Genomic DNA, 20,870 nt, shown 5'->3' with positions numbered 1-20,870 from the left:
TGTGCTGTGGGGTGTGAGCCGGGCTCTGCCTGCGGCACCCACCTGACCCTGCTCCGGGAACCGGGGCCTCCTTCGGCGCAGCCCGGCCCCGGAGCCGCCGCTGCGGTTTGTGCGGCGCGAGCGGCCCCGGCTCCTGCCCGGCAGGCGTGGGCAGCTGCCCCTTCCCGGGGCTGTGGGGCCCTTCCCAGGGCAGCCAGGGGGCAGCGGGCCTGCCCCAGCCCGTGGTTGCTTTCTGTGCCCCAGAGCTGTGCCTGGGTCTCCTGCAGTTTGTAAAGGAAATGCCGGTGCCAGCGTGGGAGGACATGCAGCGCTGGGGCCCTGCTCTGGCTGCTCTCAGCCTGGGGCTGCACTGGGGCCCCTGTGAGTGCCTCTGCCCTGGGGGGTGATGGGCAGGGGGTGCCAGGCTCTACTGGATGGGTGTGTGATGCTGGGAGCATGGGCTGGTGGCAGTGACACGCTTTGCACACACAGCCCTGCTGGAACCCACCCCAGCACTCTGCAATGCCACGTGGGTGTGAGGAGAGGAACCATGAACAGGATCATTCCAGGGGTTGTGCTCTGATGAGGCCAAGAGGGAGAGATTATTTCTCTGTCAGAGCAGGATTAGGGGGATTGTTCGTGCAGGTCATGTGGAACTGGCTGTGCTGCATCATTTGAGGTGCTGGAGGTGCACTGGAGCCTTCTCTGCCCTCTGTGTGCCCTGGAGCATCGTGCTCAGGGCTGAGCTGACCATGTCCCTGCTTTGGGAACCAGTCCCACTGCATTTCACTGTCAAACCAAGCCAGGGCTCTGCCCAGGCCCCACAGACCCATTCCTGCTCTCAAGGCAGCTGTGTTGGATCATTGCCTGTCTCTGGTGCAGCCCAGGGTGCTGCAGGTGGGGGCAGCTCACAAGGGAGTGAGGCCCAGCCCCCTTTCTCCTGCCCTGCCAGGTACCAGCTCCCCTCTGGCAGCTGCAGGATGGGGTTGAGAACCCAGGACTAGGGAATTTTCCTACCCATCTGCAACCTATGTGGCGTCAGGAATGTGGTGTTTGATTCCCTATTCCTGCAGATCCGGGGTTCCTCATCTCCCTGGCCCCACTGCATCCCTGCAGGCACCTGCCCCAGCCCTGAGTGATGGGGTCAAGCTCCCACCTCAGAGTTTCTGCTGGCAGTGCTCTGGGGGGCAGCAGGCCGGGAGCTCCTGGAGCTGATGGGCAGCAGGAGAAATGCCCAGAGCTGGGCTGGAGGAGCCCCTGCAGCACCAGCAGCAACTGGGGCAAGGGATGCTTGCCAACATCCTGTCCCCCTCCTCCTGCCCCAGTCAGCCCTGCAGCCCTTGCTTTCTGCCTGTGCTGGGCCAGGAGGTTGTTTGTGGCTCCAAAAGGAGGTCACAGGGTGGCTTTGCTCCTTGCCCAGGCCCGCAGCACAGTGGGGAGGAGTGGGGACAGTGTCTGAGCCAAGCGTGCAAACGGATTAGGGGTTTCCAAATGCAGATAATCCGCTTGGGATGCGTGACGGGCACAGGGCAGCCCTGTGGGGATGGGCAGCCACCTGCCAGGGCAGCCCTGGGCTAGGGGCACTCCAGAGCAGGGGCTCGGGCAGGGTCCCACTGGTATTTGGGGTGTCTGAGCTGTGCAATATTGACAGGCCTTGGGAATAAGGCAGCAGACAGGGATTAGAGAGGCCACAGTTTATCTGCAGCTGAATGAGCAGGGCTGCAGTGAGGGGTGGGAGGCAAAGACTCCAAGGACCAGCCAGGGTAGGATCTTCCCACAGCAACACGTGCTGAGCTGCAGAGCACATGGCACTGCTGGCCAAGCCAAGAGCCATCCCAAACCCTGCGTCCAGTGCTCAGAACACAACAGCCAAATAAATATTGCATCACACTCAGATAAATACACAGCAGAGCAGAGCCAAGCAGCGGTGCCTTCCACTGCCACATGTGGCAGAGGTCAGGCCCAGAGCTGCAGCACAGTGTGATCACCAAAAACACCACCTCCAGCCATTCCAGGAGGACACAACCTGCCTGTCTCCCTCCAGGTGTCCCATCCTGGCTCACAGTGCATGGTAGAACCAGCACCAAGGGCTCTGCTCACCCTGCCATGGGGTGAAGGGCCCTGGCCCTGGTGCAGCAGCTGCACTGGGCTGACCTGTGGCAGCACATTGGTGGCTGGAGCAGCTGGGACTGAGTGGTTACTGTGGCAACCTGAGCTCTGCAAGGGAGAGCAGGGATGCAGGGAGAGGACAGGGATACATGGGGGTGTGCAGGGAGAGGACAGGGATGCAGGGAGAGGACAGAGATGCATGGGAATGTACAGGGATGCGTGGGGATGTGCAGGGATGCAGGGAGAGGACAGGGATGCATGGGGATGTGCAGGGATGCCCCAGTGTGGGGTGGGGGCCAAGTGCAGCCCCGCTGCTGTGCTCCTGATGCCCCCAGCCAGCCCTGGCACTGGGTGGGCAGGAGAAGATTGTGCCCTTGGTGCCAGCTGGGCTGTGGGTGCCCCCCGTGCCCCCTCAGGTGCAGAGATACTCACTGGGCTGATGGGGGGTTCTGGTGCCCTCTGCAGACCCAGCCGGGCTCTCACTCTGGCTGTTCCAGTAGCAGAAACTGGAGGATCTTTCCTAGCAGGAGGAGCCATGGAGTCTTTGCCCGAGCAATGGCACTGCTTGGCTGCTGAGGCCGAGTGTTTGCTGGGTTGTTCCCAGCCCTATCGGAGTGGCTGGAGGCAGAGGTTTCCTGTGGAAATTCCCCCTTGGACAAAATGTCATTTCCGTTTTTTTGCTGGAGCAGATCATTCCCTCCTCCTGGCACTGGGCACCACCAACCAGGCTGAGGCTGTGCCAGTGACAAACATCTCCAAGCATCTCTGGTGCCCCCACTTTGCCCGGGTTCTGGCAGGGTCTGTGCTGCTGCCCTGTCCCCCTCACTCCTCCCAGGCTGCCTCCTGCACCAGCAGCAGGGCTGGAACCCCGCAGGGCCCATCCACGCTGGCTCTCCAGTGGGACCTCTGTGGGAAAATGTGAATCTGTGACTAATGTGGGGATTCATCTGTTTCGCATTAGCTGGGCTGCATTATCACAACGGGGTTTTGTTTTGAGACCTGGGAGTGTGAGGGATGCAGGGCAGGGATGGGATGGGGCTGGGCTCCCCCATGAGAGCTCCCGGTTCCCGGTAAGCAGGAGGGGATGGAGCGAGGCCGTGTCCTGCCCGCAGGTGACGTGCTTGGGTGTTTGTGCTTTGCCCAAGCCCTCTGCACATCCCGGGAGCATTGCAGAGGGGCCTCGCATACAGGATGTGCCCGGAGGGCAGTGGCCAAAAGCGTCAGGACCTCTCCAGAGCCGCCTAAATAAATGTTTCCACTCCTGAGAAATAATTAAGACCCTTGAGATGCCACTTAGAGAGAAAGGCCGTTCCGCCTGCACTCTTTGCTCTCCCGCTCCAAACACAGAGGCAATTTTCTCGGAAATCCATTACGGAGCTCCAGACTCGCTCCGTCCCCGGAATGCGCGGCGTCATTCGGCATCCTGCTGAGCTCATGCGAGGTGCCCATGCGTCCGGCTGCGGCTCAGCCCGGATCGTGCTCACCTTCCCGGAGCCTTCCGAGACTCTCTGAGGCACAAAGGGAGCCGGGCAGAGCTGAGATCGCTTCGGGGAATCGCTGGAGTGGAGCTGGGGCAGCTCCAGGGCAGCCTCTCCATCGGTCACTGCTGCAGTCGCTGCTCCTCTGTTCTTTTCCTCTGGAAAGGAAGAATTTTTCCTGGTAACATCCCTGTCAGCCAGCTCGGAGTTTTCCCTGAGACCTGGCGAAAACAAATTGTGATTGGATTGGATTGGATTTTATTGGATTCTGTTTGCCTTCTCAGCAAGGAGCACTCTCCACTTTCTCTCCCAACACTAATTTATTTTTCCTTTTTTCCCTCCTTTCCTAGCAGCAAGAGGAGGGAAATGAGAGGGTGTTTTGTGTTCATCTCCCAGCTCTCCCAAGCACGTGCAGCTGTGCAGGGAGCGCTGTGTCCCTGGGATCCTCCAGCTACCCCTGGATCTGTGGTGCCCAGACAGAGCCCCAGCAGGCACAGACATTGTGTGTGACCTTGGTTCTCTGGCCTGAGCAGCCAGTGCCCGCCTGGCTGCCTGCTCCAAAGGGTTATGTGGGCCAGGGATTGTGAAAGCTGCGTGTCCATGATGCAACTCAGCAGAGCAAGAGCGTCCCAGCCAAGCAGGGTGGGCAGGCACCAGGGCCTTGCGCTGCCCACTCCGCTCCTTTTCTTGTGTCTCATTGAATACAGACGGTGTGGGAGCTGCTGGCTGCCTGTCCCTGCTTGCCAGGGTCCCAGCTCACCTCTCTGTGAGGTCTGGAGTGAGAGGAGCACTGGGAAGTGCAGCCAGGGCTCTGCTGGCAGCAGCTCAGCAGCGATGTGTCAGCCTTTGTGTGTGAGATTCTCCCAAGCTGGTGAGCACAGGCAGCAAAACATTTGGTGGGAGCTGGGGGCTGTTGGGGCTGGAGTCACTCATTCAGTCGTTCCCCAAGGTTGCTCCAGGCATGGAGTGGGGCTGGCAAGCTGGAAAGCTCCGTTTTGTGGCTGCTGTTTGCATGGAGCAGGTGCTGGGCTGGTGCCTGCCCACAGGTATTTATTTATCTCTTGGAAGTGTGGAGCTGGATGAGGCAGTGAGGAGCCCGAGCTGGAGCTGGAGGACTTTAGCACAAGAGCACAAAAGCAGTGGAGAGGTGGAACTTGGGGCTGTGCTCTGACACAGTGGCCAAGTGATTTGCAGTTGCTGGTGCACCAGCTGTCTGATCCAGATCCTGTTCCAGCGCTGGCACGAGGAGAGACGAGTCCCTCCTTCCTGATTCCCACCAGGGAAGGGTCACCCCTGCTCCTACCCAAGAGAGGGACCTGCGTTTGCTGAATTTCCCTCCGGAGTTTTTTCACGCCACAGAAAACATAATTCTGTCTATTTTACGTGAGCTGGTAGCGAAAGTGAAAGCCCAGGAGATCCCATGCAGTGGGTGCAGGCGCTGGGGCAGAACGAGCACACCCAGTATTGCTTCCTGCCGCTGCCTCTGCCCATCACCGCACGGCAGCCGCACCCCGGGCTGCCCGTCACCGGGGTACCCCTGCCTGGGGTGCCAGGAGGAGTCTGCCGTGCATGCCAGCTGCGCAGGAGCTCCTCAGGATGGTTTCCTTATGGCTGCGGTTAACTTTCCCTGTTTGAGCAACTGCAGAGGAGCTGGCAGTGTCTTGGGGTGTCCTCACAGCTCTCAGGGGATGTGGCAGCTTGGGAGAAGGGGATGCAGCGTCCTGTCCCAGCAGGTGCCTGAGGCTGTGGCAGCACTGGGGATCTTGGCCATGCATGTGGCTGCAAAATGTCAGCCCAGGCCTGTGGTGGGAACGAGCACCAACACAGAGGGCCCGGTGTCAGCACAAGGCAGCCCTGCAGTCTCGTCTGTGGCCACCTGGTACTGACTTGGTCATTCCTGCTCCCCGAACCAAGGCTTGGTGCTGCTTTGGGCTCCCCTGGTACTTACTGCCAAATTCTGGAGCCGGTTTGTGTCCTGCCAGAGCTGCTGCTGTTGAAGCCTGAAGCTGTTTTAGATTCTAGTGTTAGAGCCACTACTCATTTGTGACACCCTGTGCCATTACCTCGTGCTGGTACTGGTGGCGTTAACCTGTGCCCGGTACCGTCACCCAGTGCCACTGCCCGGTGCCATTACCCCGTGCCCGGTACCGGCACTGTTACCCGGTGCCCAGTGCGGTCACTCAGTGCCATTATTACCCGGTGCTGTTGCCCAGTTCCCGGTACCGCTCCGTTACCCAGTGCCGTTCCCGGTGCTGGCGGGGCCCGGCGGGGGCGGGGCCGCGCGGGGGGGCGGGGCCGCGCGGGCCGGGCCGGGGCGCGGCGGGGGCAGAGCGGCGGCGGAGCCGAGCGCCGGGAGCCGCCGGGAGCCGCGGGAGCAGCGGAGCCGCAGCCGCCGCCGCGGCCGCAGGTGGGCAAGGGCGGGAGCGCGGAGCCGTCAGCGCCGCCGGGACCGCACCGGACCGAACCGAACCGGACCGAGCCGAGCCGAGCGGGCCCGGACCCCGTCCGCCTTCCGTAGCAGGGCCGGGCGGGGTGCGGCGGGGCCGGGGCGGTCCGGTCCGGTCCGGTCCGCGCTTTGGGTGTTTCGTAACCCCGGGCGGGCGCAGCGGGGCCGGGCGCGGAGCTCGGCGGGAGCCCGGCTGGGCCCGCGGGCCCCTGGGCGGGCGGAGGCGACAGTGGGGCCGCTCCGAGGGGGCGGCGGGCACGTCCCGGGCCCGTCCTGCTGCCGCGGCGCATCCCATCCCGGGGCGGGGGCGCTCCTGGCCCGCCGGAGCCGGGCCGCTTCTCGCACGCGGGCCCCGCCGGAGCGGCGGCCCCGGAGGGCGGCTCCGAGTGCCGGTCCCGGGCCGAGGGGAGGATCCCGGGCAGCGCGAGGCGTCCCGTGCGGTGCCGGGGGCGTCCCGCCGCAGGCAGCACGCCGAACCGGGACGGCGGGAGTGCGAGCCCCGCTGCCGTCGGTGGCACACGCGGGGCGGGTGGGATCGTTCCCCGGCGGCACCGCGGGGACCGCAGCGCCCGGTGGCCTTTCACCCAGCTCGGGCGCGGCCGGGGCCGGGCAGCCCGCGGGAGTCGCGGCCACCTGTCCGGCGGGTTACGGAGCTGTCAGGGCTCCGTGCCCGGCCAGCCCCGGGCCGTGCCAGGCCGGCCCCGGGCAGCTCCTGCCCAGCGGCTCCGGGGCTCCCGTGCTCGGCTCGGACCGATGGGCCGGGGCTGTTGGCTCGTTCAGTTCTCCGTGCTGGGCACCTCGTGGCACCGGGCCGGTGACCAGCAGCGGTTTGGTGACAGTGCCTGGGGAGACAGCGCTGGGCTCAGGGTAGCTCCGCGTGGTTTGCCCTGGCAGGGGCATGGCACACGATGTCCCTGGGGTGCGGGGCCCTTGGTTAGAGCAGGACATTCCTGGCTGGGGGCTGGCTCTCTGCTGGCTGCCTGTGGGTCCCTGCAGTGCTCGTGCCCGTGCCCAGAGCAGTGTGAGCCCCATGTGGCATGCGAGGGGGCACTAGTGCAGGCACAATGAGGTGCTCCACAGAGCCTCACCACTGCCATGGGCACCAGCATCCAGCTCTCCATGGTGGGAGCTCTCCCCTCCAGGTCCTGACTCCTGGCCCAGGTCTTTGTGCTCGTGAAGCCATCAGGATTGTGGCCTGACCTGATGTGGTTCTGAGGATGTGAAGATGGAGACTGTCTCTCTGGGTTTTAGAACCGTTCCTGCTCATCCCTGGGGCTGGAGAGGGCTCTATCGTGCCCTGCTCTGTCCTGCCCTGCTGTGTTGTGCCCAGCTGTGCTGTGGGTGCATCATGAGGAGGAGGAGGAGCTCTGGTGTGGGCTGAGAGGTGCCAACAGCCTGTGTGCTGGGAGAGCTGGGCTGGGAGCAGGGCGTGACAGGTGGCTGTCACCCACTCTGTGTTTTGTGGCACTTTGACAATGCCCTGCTTTGGGGGTGTTGGGTCCCTACGGTTGTCACTAGAGCCACCTCACTGGGTCTGCAGCACCTGCCTTGTGCCAAGGCCAATGCTTTGGGGCAGGGTCAGGGATTCTCTCACCATTCAGGGCGCTGCAGTTGGGGATGCTCAGCACAGGGCACACAGAGCCTCTGGAGGGACCTTCCCCTCTCACTGCAGGGGAAGTGCTGACTCCAAAGTGACGGCGAAGGCTTTGCCATGGGGTTTCCCAGCTCTCTCTCGAGTGATAGCAAAACTCAGATACCCTGCTTGCAAAAAATCCCTGCTCCCTGCTGTCTGTGACATCGTGGGTGGCGAGTGACGACTGCTTTGGGCCGAATACAGTGAAGCAGCCCTGTTGGCTGGGAAATTACTTTGTAGTTTGCAAGGAATGACTGTAAGGTGGGTCACACTCAACAGGCTCCATAGCAGCCCTGGGATGGCAGGCAGGGTGAATGGGACCTCCCTGGCATCAGCATCCCCTGGGTACCTGTGCTGGTGGCAGCATCCCTCTGCCTGCCCGGCTGCAGTGTCCCACACACTGTGAGTGCTGAGCTGGAAGCAGCCACTGCAGGGAAGCCAAGGCATGGCTAGGGTTAGGGTCAGGATTAGAGTCCCCACCTTGTCAGCACTCAGCTCTGCAGCCATGCAGGCAGCTCCAGCCTGGGAGGCTGTGCTGGCTCCGGGGCTCCGGCACGCTCCGGCACAAGTAGCCTCGACAGCTGTAATGTTTCTGTGGCATGCCTTTCCTTTCATGGGGTGTCTATTTTGCAACCCCCAAGTGTTTTGATCCCGGGAGGAAGGGGGCGGGGGTGTTTACCCTGGCACCGCATGGCTGGTGCAGGGATCCAAGTGGTGCTGGGCATGCCTGAATTTCACATGCAGCAACAGTTCTAGCAACATCTGCTGGCTGATAAAAGGTAGGCTGCTGCACGCCGCTGCTCCCGCCGCGTTGGGAAACGTCGAGGGGGAGGCACTCTGTGAACACGGCTTCCTGGCCGATAGGGCTGAGCTGACTTGCTGATAAAGCAGAATCCACCCATCTGGCTGCACCAGAGGGGCCAGGAGCACGGGCTGCTCGCAGGCACTCAGTGCTTCCCTGAGTGCTGGGTCCTGCTTCCCGCTGTATCAGGAATGATGTGCGGCCGAGCTGGGACAGCCACAGCAGCATAGCTGAACCACAGCACAGTCACGGCCCATTCCCGGTTCAAACAGTCACTGGTGAGTTTTGCAATCTCCACTTTCAGTGTAACTTTGTGTTATGGGCTGGTTTATAGCACAGCTCTGCCGGGGAGGGAACTGGGGAAAAGGCTGGTGCTGGAGAGCACTGCCTCAGAGAGCAGAGCAGCGACCCAGCCCTGCCTACCATGTGCTGGGTGCTCATTCTGTCTGGCCTCTCGTCCCTATCACTCAAAGGCTCTGCAAAGCCTTTAGCAGAGGAAGAGCTGCTCTTGCTGGCAATTCTGAGCTCCTGCACCAGCTGGAAATGCTGTAAAATGATCTTTGTCCTCTCTGGTGTGAATACCCGACCGTGGTGCTGTTGGGCTGTGGGCCCAGGGGTGCAGCTTCTCTGGCCCTGCTTGTGGAGATGCTGTGTGAGGCTTATGGTGCAGCTCAGGGGCAGGGGCTGTGCTGCTGCTTCAGGGGCTGGAAAGCCCATCCCAGGGCCAGGAAAGCCAAAACCCACTTGGACATATTTGTCTGTGTATGAATGCATGTTGAGCTTCACCCCTCTCTCGATTTGACTGAGGACTTTGTTTCACAAACCACCGGTGTTGGTTGTTTTGTTCTCTGTCTGACTAGTTCCCGCTCTTGGCAGCATCCCTGGATGTCTGTGTATCCCCTCTTCCAAAGGCAATGCTTTGCTCCTCTCCATCCTGCTCCGCTGACTTGGTGCAAGAGCATCTCTGTGTGCAGAGCTGCTGGGGATGAGCTCTGGGAGTGCAGTGGGGGGATGCAGGAGCTGCTCTGGTGTCCCTCTGGCTCTCCCTGCTCACCACACATCCAAAAACCTGTGCTGTGCCAGCTGGGCTAGCCTAGGACAGCCATGCCAGGGGTGAGGAGGCTCCTGCACCATGTCCCCAGCCCCAAGGAGAGCTGGAGCATGGCATCAACCCGAGGGGATGGATGCAGTCAGAGCAGTGCCTGTGCTGCCCACATCTCCCCCAGCCCACCTGGGTCCTGCCCAGCAAATCCAGTCTGGCTGTGGGTGGATTAGTGCCATTGTGTGTGCTCGCTGGAGCATGGCAGAGAAAATGAAATTGTGTCTCCAGACCCCAATCAGGACTAATTCGATGCTGAAATGAGCTTAATCCTCAGGTCCTCCACCCAGCCTATCCTCCTGGGCTGGCACAGGTCTGAGCAGGGATTAGCACCGAGCCAGGGGCTGGGATGGATTTGGCCTCTGTGCAGGAGGCTGCCACAGAACCTGTGGGACCCCAGGGCTGTGCCCTCAGCGTGGCATTACAGGGATTTGGGGTTGGGCATTATTAGCATGGAGGGAAAATCCCTTCCTTGAGCATCCTGGCACGGGGCAGCTGCACGTCCCTGCCTGGGCAAGGCCAGAGTCTGGGATGCTGCAGGTGGTCAGTGGCTTTGTGCCTGCCCTGGGATTCCCCCACCAAGGCAGGGGAAGCTCCAGAACTCTGAGCTGGCAACTCCCTGCTGTGCCAGCCCCAAAGCTGGTTAACTCAGCTGCTTGGCCCCAGGGAGCCAGGAGTAATTAAAGCTCTGCCCAGCCTCTCTAATCCTGTCTGGGGGTTTATGGTGGGGGCAGCACCACTGCTGGCAGGGACTGGGCTCCCCACTGGATGTCCTGCAGAGGCCACACTGGACTTGTGCCCATGGGGCTGCTTGGGCACTGGGCTCTGCTGATGTGGCTGCACCCTGTGTCCTGCCCACCAGTGCTGGTCCTGCTGCAGGCTCAGTGTCTGAGGGAATCCCACTGGTGCCTGGGCAGTGCCTGTACCTGGCTATGGCTGCCACAGGGTGGCTCTTGGTGCGCTGAGGTTTTCTTGAGGTTCCAGCCGTTGGATTCAAGGGATTTTGCTGGGTATTTCGGTGGTTTTGGTTTGACGCAGGTTTCTGGGCCTCTCTGATTGGAAGAAATCTGAGTGAGGAGGAAACTTTTCCCAAGGGTGGCAAGTGCTGGCAGGCAGAGAGCCTGGCCTGTGGCGTGAGATGAGCTGTTGGCAGCCCCCAGCACTGATGACCCTGGCACCAGTCCCAGCTGGGGCATCTCTGCCTGTGTGGGGCTGGTGTCCCCTCTGGGCAGCATCAGGTGATGAACTCACGGTGTGAATTCTCTGCTTTTGGCTCTCAGAGTTGCTGGGGCACCTGGACAGTCCTGGTGCTGCTAGTTCCACCTCTGCCTACCTGCTCTGCTGCTGTGGGGCCTGTCGCCTCTGCTCTTAGGGGGCACGTTGGATTACCAGAGCCAGCCATGCCTCTTTCATGAGTGTCATGGTGCAGATGTTTCCAGTGTGGGCTGAATGCTTTGGCTGCCTCCTCACCGGGGCAAAGCCATCAGTTGTTGCCACTTTCTGTGGGAGACAAACAAACCCCATCAAAGCACGGAGCTTCTAGAAGGAGCTCGCTCCCATGCCGGTGGGCACTGCCGCCTCCCAGCCAGAGCTGGAAACCACAGGCTGGTGGAAAACATGCGAGCAGCCCTCGGCCCCTGTTCTAGCTCCACAATGTGCTGGTACCACAGCTCTGAGCGGGGCTGGGGGCTGATCACCATCACCCGGGTGTCCCCGCTGCAGGCTCGGCTCCAGAGCCGTGGGCTGGGGGATGTGAGCGAAGCCGGGCAGTGCAGGTCAGGGGGTCCCATCTCCCCCCAAGCCCAACTCCTGCATGGCAACCTGGGGTCCATCTCTAGCTCTCAGCCAGCCACAGGGGCTCACTGCCTGCCCAGGATAGCGGCTGTGCCTGCTCGTGCCCCGGGGCGGTGTGAGGGGCACAGTGTGCCGGGTGGCTGCCAGCACTCGGGGGCAGGCTGTCCCGCGCAGGCACCTGACATTTTGGAAGGAAATAGCTGCTCTCTGCTCCTTCCTGTAGTGCGCAGCCAGCGAAACGGCCGCCCGGGAGCCCGGCTGTGCCCGCCCCGAGCCGGAGCCCGGCTGTCCTGGGGCCGGACGCCAGGGCGGAGCGGGGGCACAGCGGGGCCTGAGGGCGGCTGCAGCACCGGGCTCTCCACACCGGGCTCCAGCGGGGTCTGAGGGCGGTGAGTGCGGCTGCAGAGCGGGCTCTCCACACCGGGCTCCAGCGGGGTCTGAGGGCGGTGAGTGCGGCTGTAGCACCGGGCTCTCCACACCCTGCTCCAGCGGGGCCCTGGGGGAGCTGGAGCGGCCAGGAGGCCGCTGAGGGCGGAGGGGTGGCTCTGTGTGTATGTGGGTAACCGGAGCCCTCCGCTCTGCTCTGCCTGGCGGCCGCTCCCGGCTGTCACCTCCACCGCGCCCGGGGCCCGTCTGGGGGCCGGATCTTGTCCTGGAGGAATCTTGCTTGGAGCCGCCCAGCTCGGAGGGCTGCGGGACAGCTTCCCGCCGGCGGCAGCGGCAGCGCTGGCTGCGGCAGCACCGGAGCCCCTCGGCCGCACCGGCGCAGGGTGCAGGGTCCGGCCCTGCGGCCACAAGCGGGGCCGGCTCTGACCTGGAAGCGATCGCGGGTTCCCGGAGGTGCCGAGAAACCACGTGTCCGTGTTTACTGCGGCGGGAGGCGCAGCGGGGCAGGGCCGCTGCCGCCGGAGCCCAGCCCCGCGAAGACACCGCTCCGGAGACCCCCGGGCTGCCGGAGCGCCGGGCCAAGGGCAGTGCGGGAGCCGACGGACTGCGTGGGTCGAGGGAGTGGGGCGGTGGGGGTACAGCCAGAGCACAGGGGTCCCCCCAGGCCTTTGCCTTAGCCTTTCACCCCTGCCTGGCCCTTCAGGGCATGGCTCTGGGCAAGGGGCTGCTGTCGGGGGCTGTGCCAGCGCCAGGGCTGGGGTGTCCTGCTCATGAGGAGGTCTGTGGGCTGGCTCTGTGCAGGAGCGTCCCGCGGCAGATTGCAGTGAGCATCCCGTGCAGAGCGTGCTCCGGAGTAGCTGCTGCTTGTGTTTGTGTTTTGCCGTGCACATGGGAAGCTGCTGCTGCCGTCCTCATCCTGTGAGGCATTTCCCTCCTTTTGTCTGCCCACGGATGTGCTCTGGCTCTCCTGCAGCTTGGGACTTGCTGGTGCCTACTGCCACTATGCCTGTGACCCTTTCCCAGTGTGATCATGTCAGTCCCTTGGTTGCCCCCAGCCGAGCATCTTCCCCATCTTCCCCTCTCCTTGCTCCTGTCTCTGGCCTTCGGGGTGGGTTTCTCCTGTTTTGCATTGGGTTTTGCAGTGCTTCCCCATCAGCAGTGGGCAGTGAGGCTGTAAGAGGCAGAAATGGTGTCTGCTGGTTCCCCTCTCTCTGCTTGGTCCCTGTGTTGCTGGGGTCCCTCCCCACAGCTCTAGGGTCTCTCCTCAGCAGTGGCCCTACCCCGGGAAGCTGCTGCCTGTGCCCCTTCACAGGCAATCAGTCTGGTGAGCACGTCGCTGTGGCTTGTCGAGTGCTGCTGGTTAACCGAGCTGCAGTGGCGGGTGGGTTCCAGCTCGCTGCCAGCGAGTAAATGCAAAGTAGCCTAAACCACCACAATTATCTGCCTCTTGCAGTTGTTGGAGTGCACATGGGGCCGGTGGCTGCCGTGCGTGGCTGACCCATGGCAGTGCTTGGGGCTGGGGGTGGCTCTGGGGTGGGTGAATGTCCCTGGGCATGGGGGTGGATCTGTCCCTGGGCTCCCATCCCTCGGGCAGCTGGTGGTGTGATGCTGGAAGGTGATGGAGGAGGCAGGGCTGCCTGGAAAGGGATCACGGTGGCACCACGGTGCTGCAGCTTGTGCTGAAACAGAGTTGCTGCCCCAGCTGTGCTGAGTCTCCGGGCCAAAAGTCTGCCCGTGGCAGGTGGCACTGGTTGCTTCTGCTGGGATGGTCATTGTGCCCTGCAGCCCATGGGCAGGTTTGGTTTGTCCCCCGGGTGAGACAAAAATGAGACAAATTTCCCCCAGGAGAAATTGCATGTCCTGCTGCACTGACAGTGTCTGTGGAGGTTGTGCTCAAGCCTGGTGTAAATGGTGTTTTGGGGCACACACCAGGTGAGCTCTGCCACTGTCAGCCACTGCACAGCCCCTTGTAGAGGCAGCTGTGGTGCTGGTGCTCCTGCTGCCAGGCTGGCACTGGCCAAATGCAGTGCCTGCCAGCTCACCACAGAGCAGCCAGAGACTCGTTGCTTAACAACATGCTAGAGTGGAGTAGGAAGTGTTTTGTCACTGTGAGATGGGAAGAGATCACCATTTTATCAACAGGCAGGGCAGTGTCTGTTTGCTCTGTGTCCGTGCAGATGTCCCCACAGTGCTGGGGACTTCGGTCACTTTGTGGTGCAGTGGCACTGGCGTGGCTGTTCTTGGCTCTGCCCCTTATCAAACGTCCGCAATTTCCAACAGCAGCATGTCCTGCTGTCAGCCATCCCACCTTCCCTTTCCTCCTTGCTGGCGTTCTTCTGCCTCCCCAGGCCCCTCCTTGCCAGCAGCATTTCCAGCTTGGTGATTTCTGTGAATGTGGAAATGTTCCTCCCTTTTTATAGAGGAAAAATTCATTTTTAGCCAGCTCTGGGTTATTGTTCCTCTTCCTGTTCAGGGGCGGCTGTGCGTGGCTCAGGGGCTCTGGCTGTGGCTGCTCCACTCGGACCTGCTGCCACTGTCCCCCAGCATGTGCCCCTCACTGTGTGACAGCACCAGCTCTTTTGGAGCCCTGTGACCCACTGGGTATTTCTGAGGCTGAACAAAATGCTTTGGGGAGAGGGGGAAGCACAGCCCCCACTGGCTCAGCCCCTTCTGCTTGTCACCAGCCAGTGCAGTGATCAGGTTCTGGCCTGGTCACCCAGCCTTGGGACACATCCAAGGCCTTGTGCCCCTGCCTGGCCCCTCTGTGTGGTGCCAAATCCCAGGTGGATAGAGTGTGAGTGTATCTAAATGCTGTTTACTGTACTGCTGCCTCCTCACTCAGGGGGGGCCTTGAGCCCCCCAGACCCTCCTGTGTCACTCGCTGTCACATCACCCTCACACAGTCAGCTGCAGGCTGTTTCTCCAGCCCCCTCTAGCCACAGGTGACCCAGGGGACACACTGGATTTTACCAGAGGTGCTGTCACCACCACCTCATCCCTGCCTGCCCCCGGGGGAGCCAAGGCTGTGTAGTGGTTGGAATCCCTGCATGGAGCCAGAGCTGCCCCATAACTGCTTTGGGAAGGTCTGTGTGTCTCCACCTGGAATTGGGGCACACAAGGGACTCGTCAGGGACTGTGGTGCCACGTGGGCTCGTGGGGCTGGGGCTGCTCCTGCCTGCTGGCGCTGCCAGGGTGTGGGCAGGAGCGGGGTGGATGCAGGGGGGGCCTCTGCTCTGCGTCACCCTGGATTTCTGGGCAGCCCTCCCTCCCCCTGGCCTGTTTCCTCATTCGCGTGGCCAGCGATGGCTGCGATCCCGTGGTGCACTGAGGGGAAATGAGAACCATGTGGAGAGGCCATGCAGAGGCACATCCCTGGCCCTGGGCACCCCCAGGGCTGTTCCTAGAAAAGAGGGGGTGACTCAGAGCCAGGGTCCACTGCCCCCGCGCGCCCTTTCTTTCAGCAGCTGGAGACAGGGCTGGCACCACAGGGACTCGGGCACTCCTGCAGAGGGTGTGGGGACAGCTGAGGCCAGACCCCTTGCAGCACAGTGCCTGCCTGTCTCTGCTGGTGCCCTGACAGCGTGTCTCCCACAGGTGCTGAACCATGGCGGTGTGGATCCAGGCCCAGCAGCTCCAGGGCGAAGCCCTGCGGCAGATGCAGGCGCTCTATGGGCAGCACTTCCCCATCGAGGTGCGGCATTACCTGTCACAGTGGATCGAGAGCCAGGCATGGTAGGTCAGGGTGTGCCCTTCCCTGGGGGTGCTGTGGCTGCCCCAGGGTACAGGTGCCCTGACACCCCTCTGATCCACACACAGGGACTCCATCGACCTTGACAACCCCCAGGAGAATGTGAAAGCGACCCAGCTTCTGGAGGGGCTGATCCAGGAGCTGCAGAAGAAGGCAGACCACCAAGTGGGTGAGGACGGCTTCCTGCTGAAGATCAAGCTGGGGCACTACGCCACGCAGCTGCAGGCGAGTGGGGGGCTGTGAGCAGGGGTGCAGGGCCAGGGGGGTCCCTGCCCTGTGCCTGGCTCAGGCAGTGCTCTCCCCACAGAACACGTATGACCGGTGCCCCATGGAGCTGGTGCGCTGCATCCGGCACATCCTCTACCACGAGCAGCGGCTGGTGCGGGAGGCAAACAATGTGAGTGTGGGCTGGGAGGGCTGAGGAGAGGGAGAGCCTGGGGGGATGCTCAGGGGCTCTGCTCCATGATGATGGGAGCAGCTCTGAGGCAGGAATAGGGAGGGTTCCCTCACTGTGCTGAGTGCACCCTGTGCCTCCTGCAGAGCCCTTCCCCATCTGGCTCCCTGGTGGATGCCATGTCCCAGAAGCACCTGCAGATCAACCAGACCTTCGAGGAGCTGCGGCTCATCACTCAGGACTCGGAGAATGAGCTCAAAAAGCTGCAGCAGACGCAGGAATACTTCATCATCCAGTACCAGGAGAACATGCGACTCCAAGGTGGGTGGGGGGCCGAGGGGCATGGGCCTGGGGTGCTGGCAGGGCCAGCCCTAACACCATGCCCTGTCCCCCAGCCCAGTTCTCCCAGCTCTCCCAGCTGGGCCCCCAGGAGCGCATGTCACGGGAGACGACGCTGCAGCAGAAGAAGGCGTCGCTGGAGGCCTGGCTGCACCGTGAGGCCCAGACACTACAGCAGTACCGTGTGGTGAGTGATGCCACCTGGTTCCCCATGATGCTGTCCCCATGATGCCCTGTGACACTGTCCCTGCAGCTCTGATGTTGTCCCACCTCGCAGGACCTGGCTGAGAAGCACCAGAAGACGCTGCAGCTGCTGCGCAAGCAGCAAACAACCATCCTGGATGACGAGCTGATCCAGTGGAAGCGTCGGCAGCAGCTGGCGGGGAATGGGGGCCCACCCGAAGGCACCTTGGATGTGCTGCAGACCTGGTGAGTGCCTGGTGGGGTGGGGTGGGATGGGGTGCTGAGCCCAGTGGGTGCTGAGCCCTGCTCCCCCCAGGTGTGAGAAGCTGGCAGAGATCATCTGGCAGAACCGGCAGCAGATCCGCCGAGCTGAGCACCTGTGCCAGCAGCTGCCAATCCCAGGCCCAGTGGAGGAGATGCTGTCAGAGCTGAATGGAACCATCACTGACATCATCTCTGCCCTGGTCACCAGGTACAATTGGGCCCAACTGGGTGTGGGGCCAGTTTGGCTCTGCCCCCCTTTCCAGCTCCCCCTGATTCCCTTGCCCCCCCAGCACCTTCATCATCGAGAAGCAGCCCCCCCAAGTGCTGAAGACACAGACCAAGTTTGCAGCCACTGTGAGGCTCTTGGTGGGCGGGAAGCTGAATGTGCACATGAACCCCCCCCAAGTGAAGGCCACCATCATCAGCGAGCAGCAAGCCAAGGCCCTGCTGAAGAACGAGAGCACCCGCAAGTAATGCCAGGGGCTGGGGGTGTGTGGCTGGGGTGCCAAGGCAGTGGGGAGCAGGGGGAAGGGCTGCACTTTGCACAGCTCCCAGTCCTGGTGTGCCCTGACCCTGAGTGCATTCCTGTGGCAGTGAGAGCAGCGGGGAGATCCTCAACAACTGCTGTGTGATGGAGTATCACCAGGCCACTGGGACACTCAGCGCCCACTTCCGCAACATGGTGAGTGCCCCTGTTCCCTGTGCTGTCCCCTTGTGTCCCCCTGTGTCCCCATCTGTTCCTCCATCCTACCCCTGATGTCTCTGCAGTCCCTGAAGCGGATCAAGCGCTCGGATCGCCGCGGGGCTGAGTCAGTGACAGAGGAGAAATTCACCATCCTCTTTGAGTCGCAGTTCAGTGTCGGTGGGAATGAGCTGGTCTTCCAGGTGAAGGTAAAGCCACCGTGTCCCTTCTGCAGGGCCTAGGCAAACCATGGGCACTGTGCCCACAGGAGTGGGGCTGGGCTGGGGCCACGTGGGTGCCCATGGGTGATGCTCCCTTGGTGCCCCACAGCCCATTCCGGTCTCCTTCCTCTCGGCAGACGCTGTCCCTGCCTGTGGTGGTGATTGTGCATGGGAGCCAGGACAACAATGCCACGGCCACCGTGCTTTGGGACAACGCCTTTGCTGAGCCTGTGAGTGCCAGTGCTGTGGGGGCAGGACGGGCCCCTCTGCGCAGTGTGGGAGTGGGGCTCAGCCTCCTGGTGGGACATCAGGCAGAGCTGGTGCTGACCATGCTCTCTGCCCCCAGGGCCGCGTGCCCTTCGCTGTGCCTGACAAGGTGCAGTGGCCACAGCTCTGCGAGGCGCTCAACATGAAGTTCAAGGCAGAGGTGCAGAGCAGCCGTGGGCTGACCAAGGAGAACCTGGTGTTCCTGGCACAAAAGCTCTTCAACAGCACCAGCTCCCACTTGGAGGACTATAGCAGCACCACAGTGTCCTGGTCGCAGTTCAACCGGGTAAGTGGTCTGGGCTCTGCCCAGAGCCCCCCAGTGCTTGTGCTTGTGGGGCTGGATGGGGGTGTATCTCACTCTGAGTCTCTGCTGCTGCACCCAATGTCTGTGCTGTGTAACAGTGGCTCAGAGGCTGCTGACAGGAGTGCTCATTATCTGGAGATTTCAACAGGAAAACCTGCCTGGGAGGAATTACACCTTCTGGCAGTGGTTTGATGGGGTCATGGAGGTGCTGAAGAAGCATTTGAAGCCGCACTGGAATGACGGGTAAGAGCCGCCCTGCCCTGTGCAGCCTGGCCCGAGCCCCAAGCCCTGACGCCCTACTCTGCCTAGGGCCATCCTGGGCTTCGTCAACAAGCAGCAGGCACACGACCTGCTCATCAACAAGCCCGACGGGACCTTCCTCCTGCGCTTCAGCGACTCGGAGATCGGTGGCATCACCATCGCCTGGAAGTTCGACTCCTGTGAGTGTGTGCCAGGCACTGGTATCCCTGGATCCCAGCCAGGCCACCTCATGCCCTTGGGGCACTGGCACTGCCACAGCAGGCAGGCTGGAGTTATCCTCAGGAAAGAGGCGAGCATCAGAGCCCTCAGAATGCCTTGGCTGTGCCATGGGGAGCGGCGCTGCCCTCGCTCAGTGCAGCCATGGCTGTGTCAGGCCCTAATACTGGCAGCAGCAGGGAGGAGGGCCCAGGCTGAACCCTTCAACCCAGCCCTGGGGAATGATGTGGACTGTACAAAATCCAGTTACTCAGTGGTGCTCCCCAGTGCAGGGGTTGCCAGGGGTGGCCTGACCCCATGCAGGAGTCTGTTGCTGTTCACAAGAGTGTCCTTTGGAGGGCCACATAACTGAGAAGCACCAGAGAGCCCCATGATTGGGGAATGTGTCAGGATGAGGCCAGACCTACCTTGGCTTTGCTGTATTTCCTTTCTTATCCCATTTTCTGGCAACCTGTGCTCTATCCTGTTTCTGGGGAGGGATGCAGTGTAGGACATGCTGTTTGCTGCTTGATGTGACCTCGCAGCCCACGTCCAGAGCACAGCCAGGAGCTGCTGCAAACTCCAGGATTCACCATGATCCTCACGCTTCTCTTGCAGCTGAGAGGATGTTCTGGAACCTGATGCCTTTCACCACCAGGGACTTCTCCATCCGCTCCTTGGCTGACCGCCTCGGGGATCTCAGTTACCTCAACTACGTGTTCCCCGACCGGCCCAAGGACGAGGTGTTCTCCAAGTACTACACGCCGGTTCTCTGTGAGTCCACGCCAGGTAGCGCTGTCCCTCCACCCCTCATGTGTCCCCTCTTTTGTGCATCCAGCCAGGATGGAGCTGGTGTTCTCAGCCTCCCCCGGCCCCACAGGGGGTTTGCATCTGGCCACCTGTGAGCCCCCAGCACTGCCTGGGGTTGTGGCATGTGCTGGAGTTTGGTGCCTCAGTGCTGCTTCCTTCTTTCTAGCTAAAGCTGTGGATGGATATGTGAAGCCACAGATCAAGCAAGTGGTGCCAGAGTAAGTTTGACCCCGAAGGGAGATCCTGGGCAGTGGTTGCCATGGGTTCCCAGCATTGAATTGGCTGGGTTGGGTGGCACCCCAGGGCACTGAGGAGCTCAGAGCCACCACCAACGGCCACACTGGTGCTGAGCCTTCTGAGAGATCTTGGTGACCTCACCCACAGGGAACCCAGTGCTCATGAGACCCCTCCCCACAGGTTTGTCAATGCATCAGGAGATTCTGGCCCTGGAGGGGCCACCTACATGGACCAGGCCCCCTCGCCTGCTGTCTGCTCCCAGCCTCATTACAACATGTACACCCAGAAGTGAGTACCACACCCCTATCCCTGCACTGCTGCAGCTGCTCCTCCCCTCACCGCCTGCCTCCCACAGCCCCGACCCTGTGCTGGACCCCGAGGGTGATTTTGACCTGGAAGACACGATGGATGTGGCGAGGCATGTGGAGGAGCTGCTGCGGCGCCCCGTGGACAGTCAGTGGATCCCCCACGCCCAGTCGTGACAGGCACGCGCCTGCTGCCTTGCCCCTGGCCCCGGCGCTGCGGGGACTGTGCTGTGTTCGTGTCTCTGTGCCAGGGGACAGCGGGTGGGCCCTGCCCCCAGGATTTGCTCTGTGCTGCCCCGAAACACAGGCTGGCGTCCAGCTCTTTGGTGTTAATGCCCTTGTATAAACGGCAGCGGATTTGTCGCATGGTTTTCCTGTATGTTCCTTTTAAGAGGCCTAGCTTCGGCTTTCCGCTTCTGCCAGCACTGGCCCTGCAGCCCCTGACCCCCCAGTGGGGCTGCTGGGGGCCCCCAGCCCGGCCTCAGGTTCGCTTTCGCAGTCGTCACTAAGAATGTACATGTCGCCTTCTTGTTCTCCCCGCGGCTCCGTGACCAGGGCTGCGTGAGGGCAGAGGGCAGAGGAGGGGTTCTGCCAGGGCTCCCCCGGCCCGTGATGGTGCTCTGCTCCACAGTGGCTGGGTCCCTGCATCTCATCCTCTCCTCTGCCCCCAAGGATGCAGGAGCTCCTCCGGCTGCCGGCCTCGGTGTCCCCTCTGGAGCCGGTGCAGCGTGAGGGTGGCAGGGTGCGAGGGCACCCAGCGGTGGCAGTGGGGTGGGCAGGGGGTTTGGGGGAGCGGAGCCCTCTGCCCGCTGCTTCTGCCCTTGCCTGGGCGGGAAACTCTGGGGTCCTGGCCATGTTATTTTTCTATCACAGAGTAAATAAAGCACGGAATATTTTTGTAACACAAAAGCTCTGGGTGCCACGTGTGTCTTG

The 20,870-nt window shown here is 62.1% G+C and overlaps 1 protein-coding gene across 6 annotated transcripts; it reads left to right on the top strand.

The window, feature by feature from the left end:
- The first annotated feature begins 5,847 nt into the window (after window positions 1-5,847).
- On the top strand, window positions 5,848-20,846 carry LOC102066095 (signal transducer and activator of transcription 5B). 6 transcript variants are annotated; one of them, XM_005494364.4, is made up of 19 exons: window positions 5,848-5,973; window positions 15,322-15,459; window positions 15,544-15,700; window positions 15,783-15,872; window positions 16,016-16,190; window positions 16,265-16,395; window positions 16,486-16,637; window positions 16,708-16,863; window positions 16,946-17,125; window positions 17,250-17,337; window positions 17,424-17,546; window positions 17,696-17,788; window positions 17,905-18,111; window positions 18,278-18,372; window positions 18,439-18,569; window positions 19,204-19,359; window positions 19,562-19,613; window positions 19,813-19,920; window positions 19,988-20,846. In XM_005494364.4, the coding sequence occupies exons 2-19, from the start codon at window positions 15,332-15,334 to the stop codon at window positions 20,112-20,114; spliced, it is 2,349 nt and encodes a 782-aa protein (XP_005494421.1). In that variant the 5' UTR covers window positions 5,848-5,973; window positions 15,322-15,331; the 3' UTR covers window positions 20,115-20,846. The 6 variants fall into 6 exon arrangements, with proteins under 6 accessions (XP_005494421.1, XP_005494420.1, XP_074413866.1 ...); XM_005494363.4 differs by having other exon boundaries at window positions 19,204-19,374; XM_074557765.1 differs by lacking the exon at window positions 5,848-5,973 and adding an exon at window positions 8,585-8,725 and having other exon boundaries at window positions 19,204-19,374.
- Window positions 20,847-20,870: the final 24 nt, after the last annotated feature.

This window comes from Zonotrichia albicollis, chromosome 23 (assembly GCF_047830755.1).
Source record: "Zonotrichia albicollis isolate bZonAlb1 chromosome 23, bZonAlb1.hap1, whole genome shotgun sequence".
NCBI classification, from domain to species: domain Eukaryota; kingdom Metazoa; phylum Chordata; class Aves; order Passeriformes; family Passerellidae; genus Zonotrichia; species Zonotrichia albicollis.
This window is presented reverse-complemented; position numbering and strand designations above follow the sequence as displayed.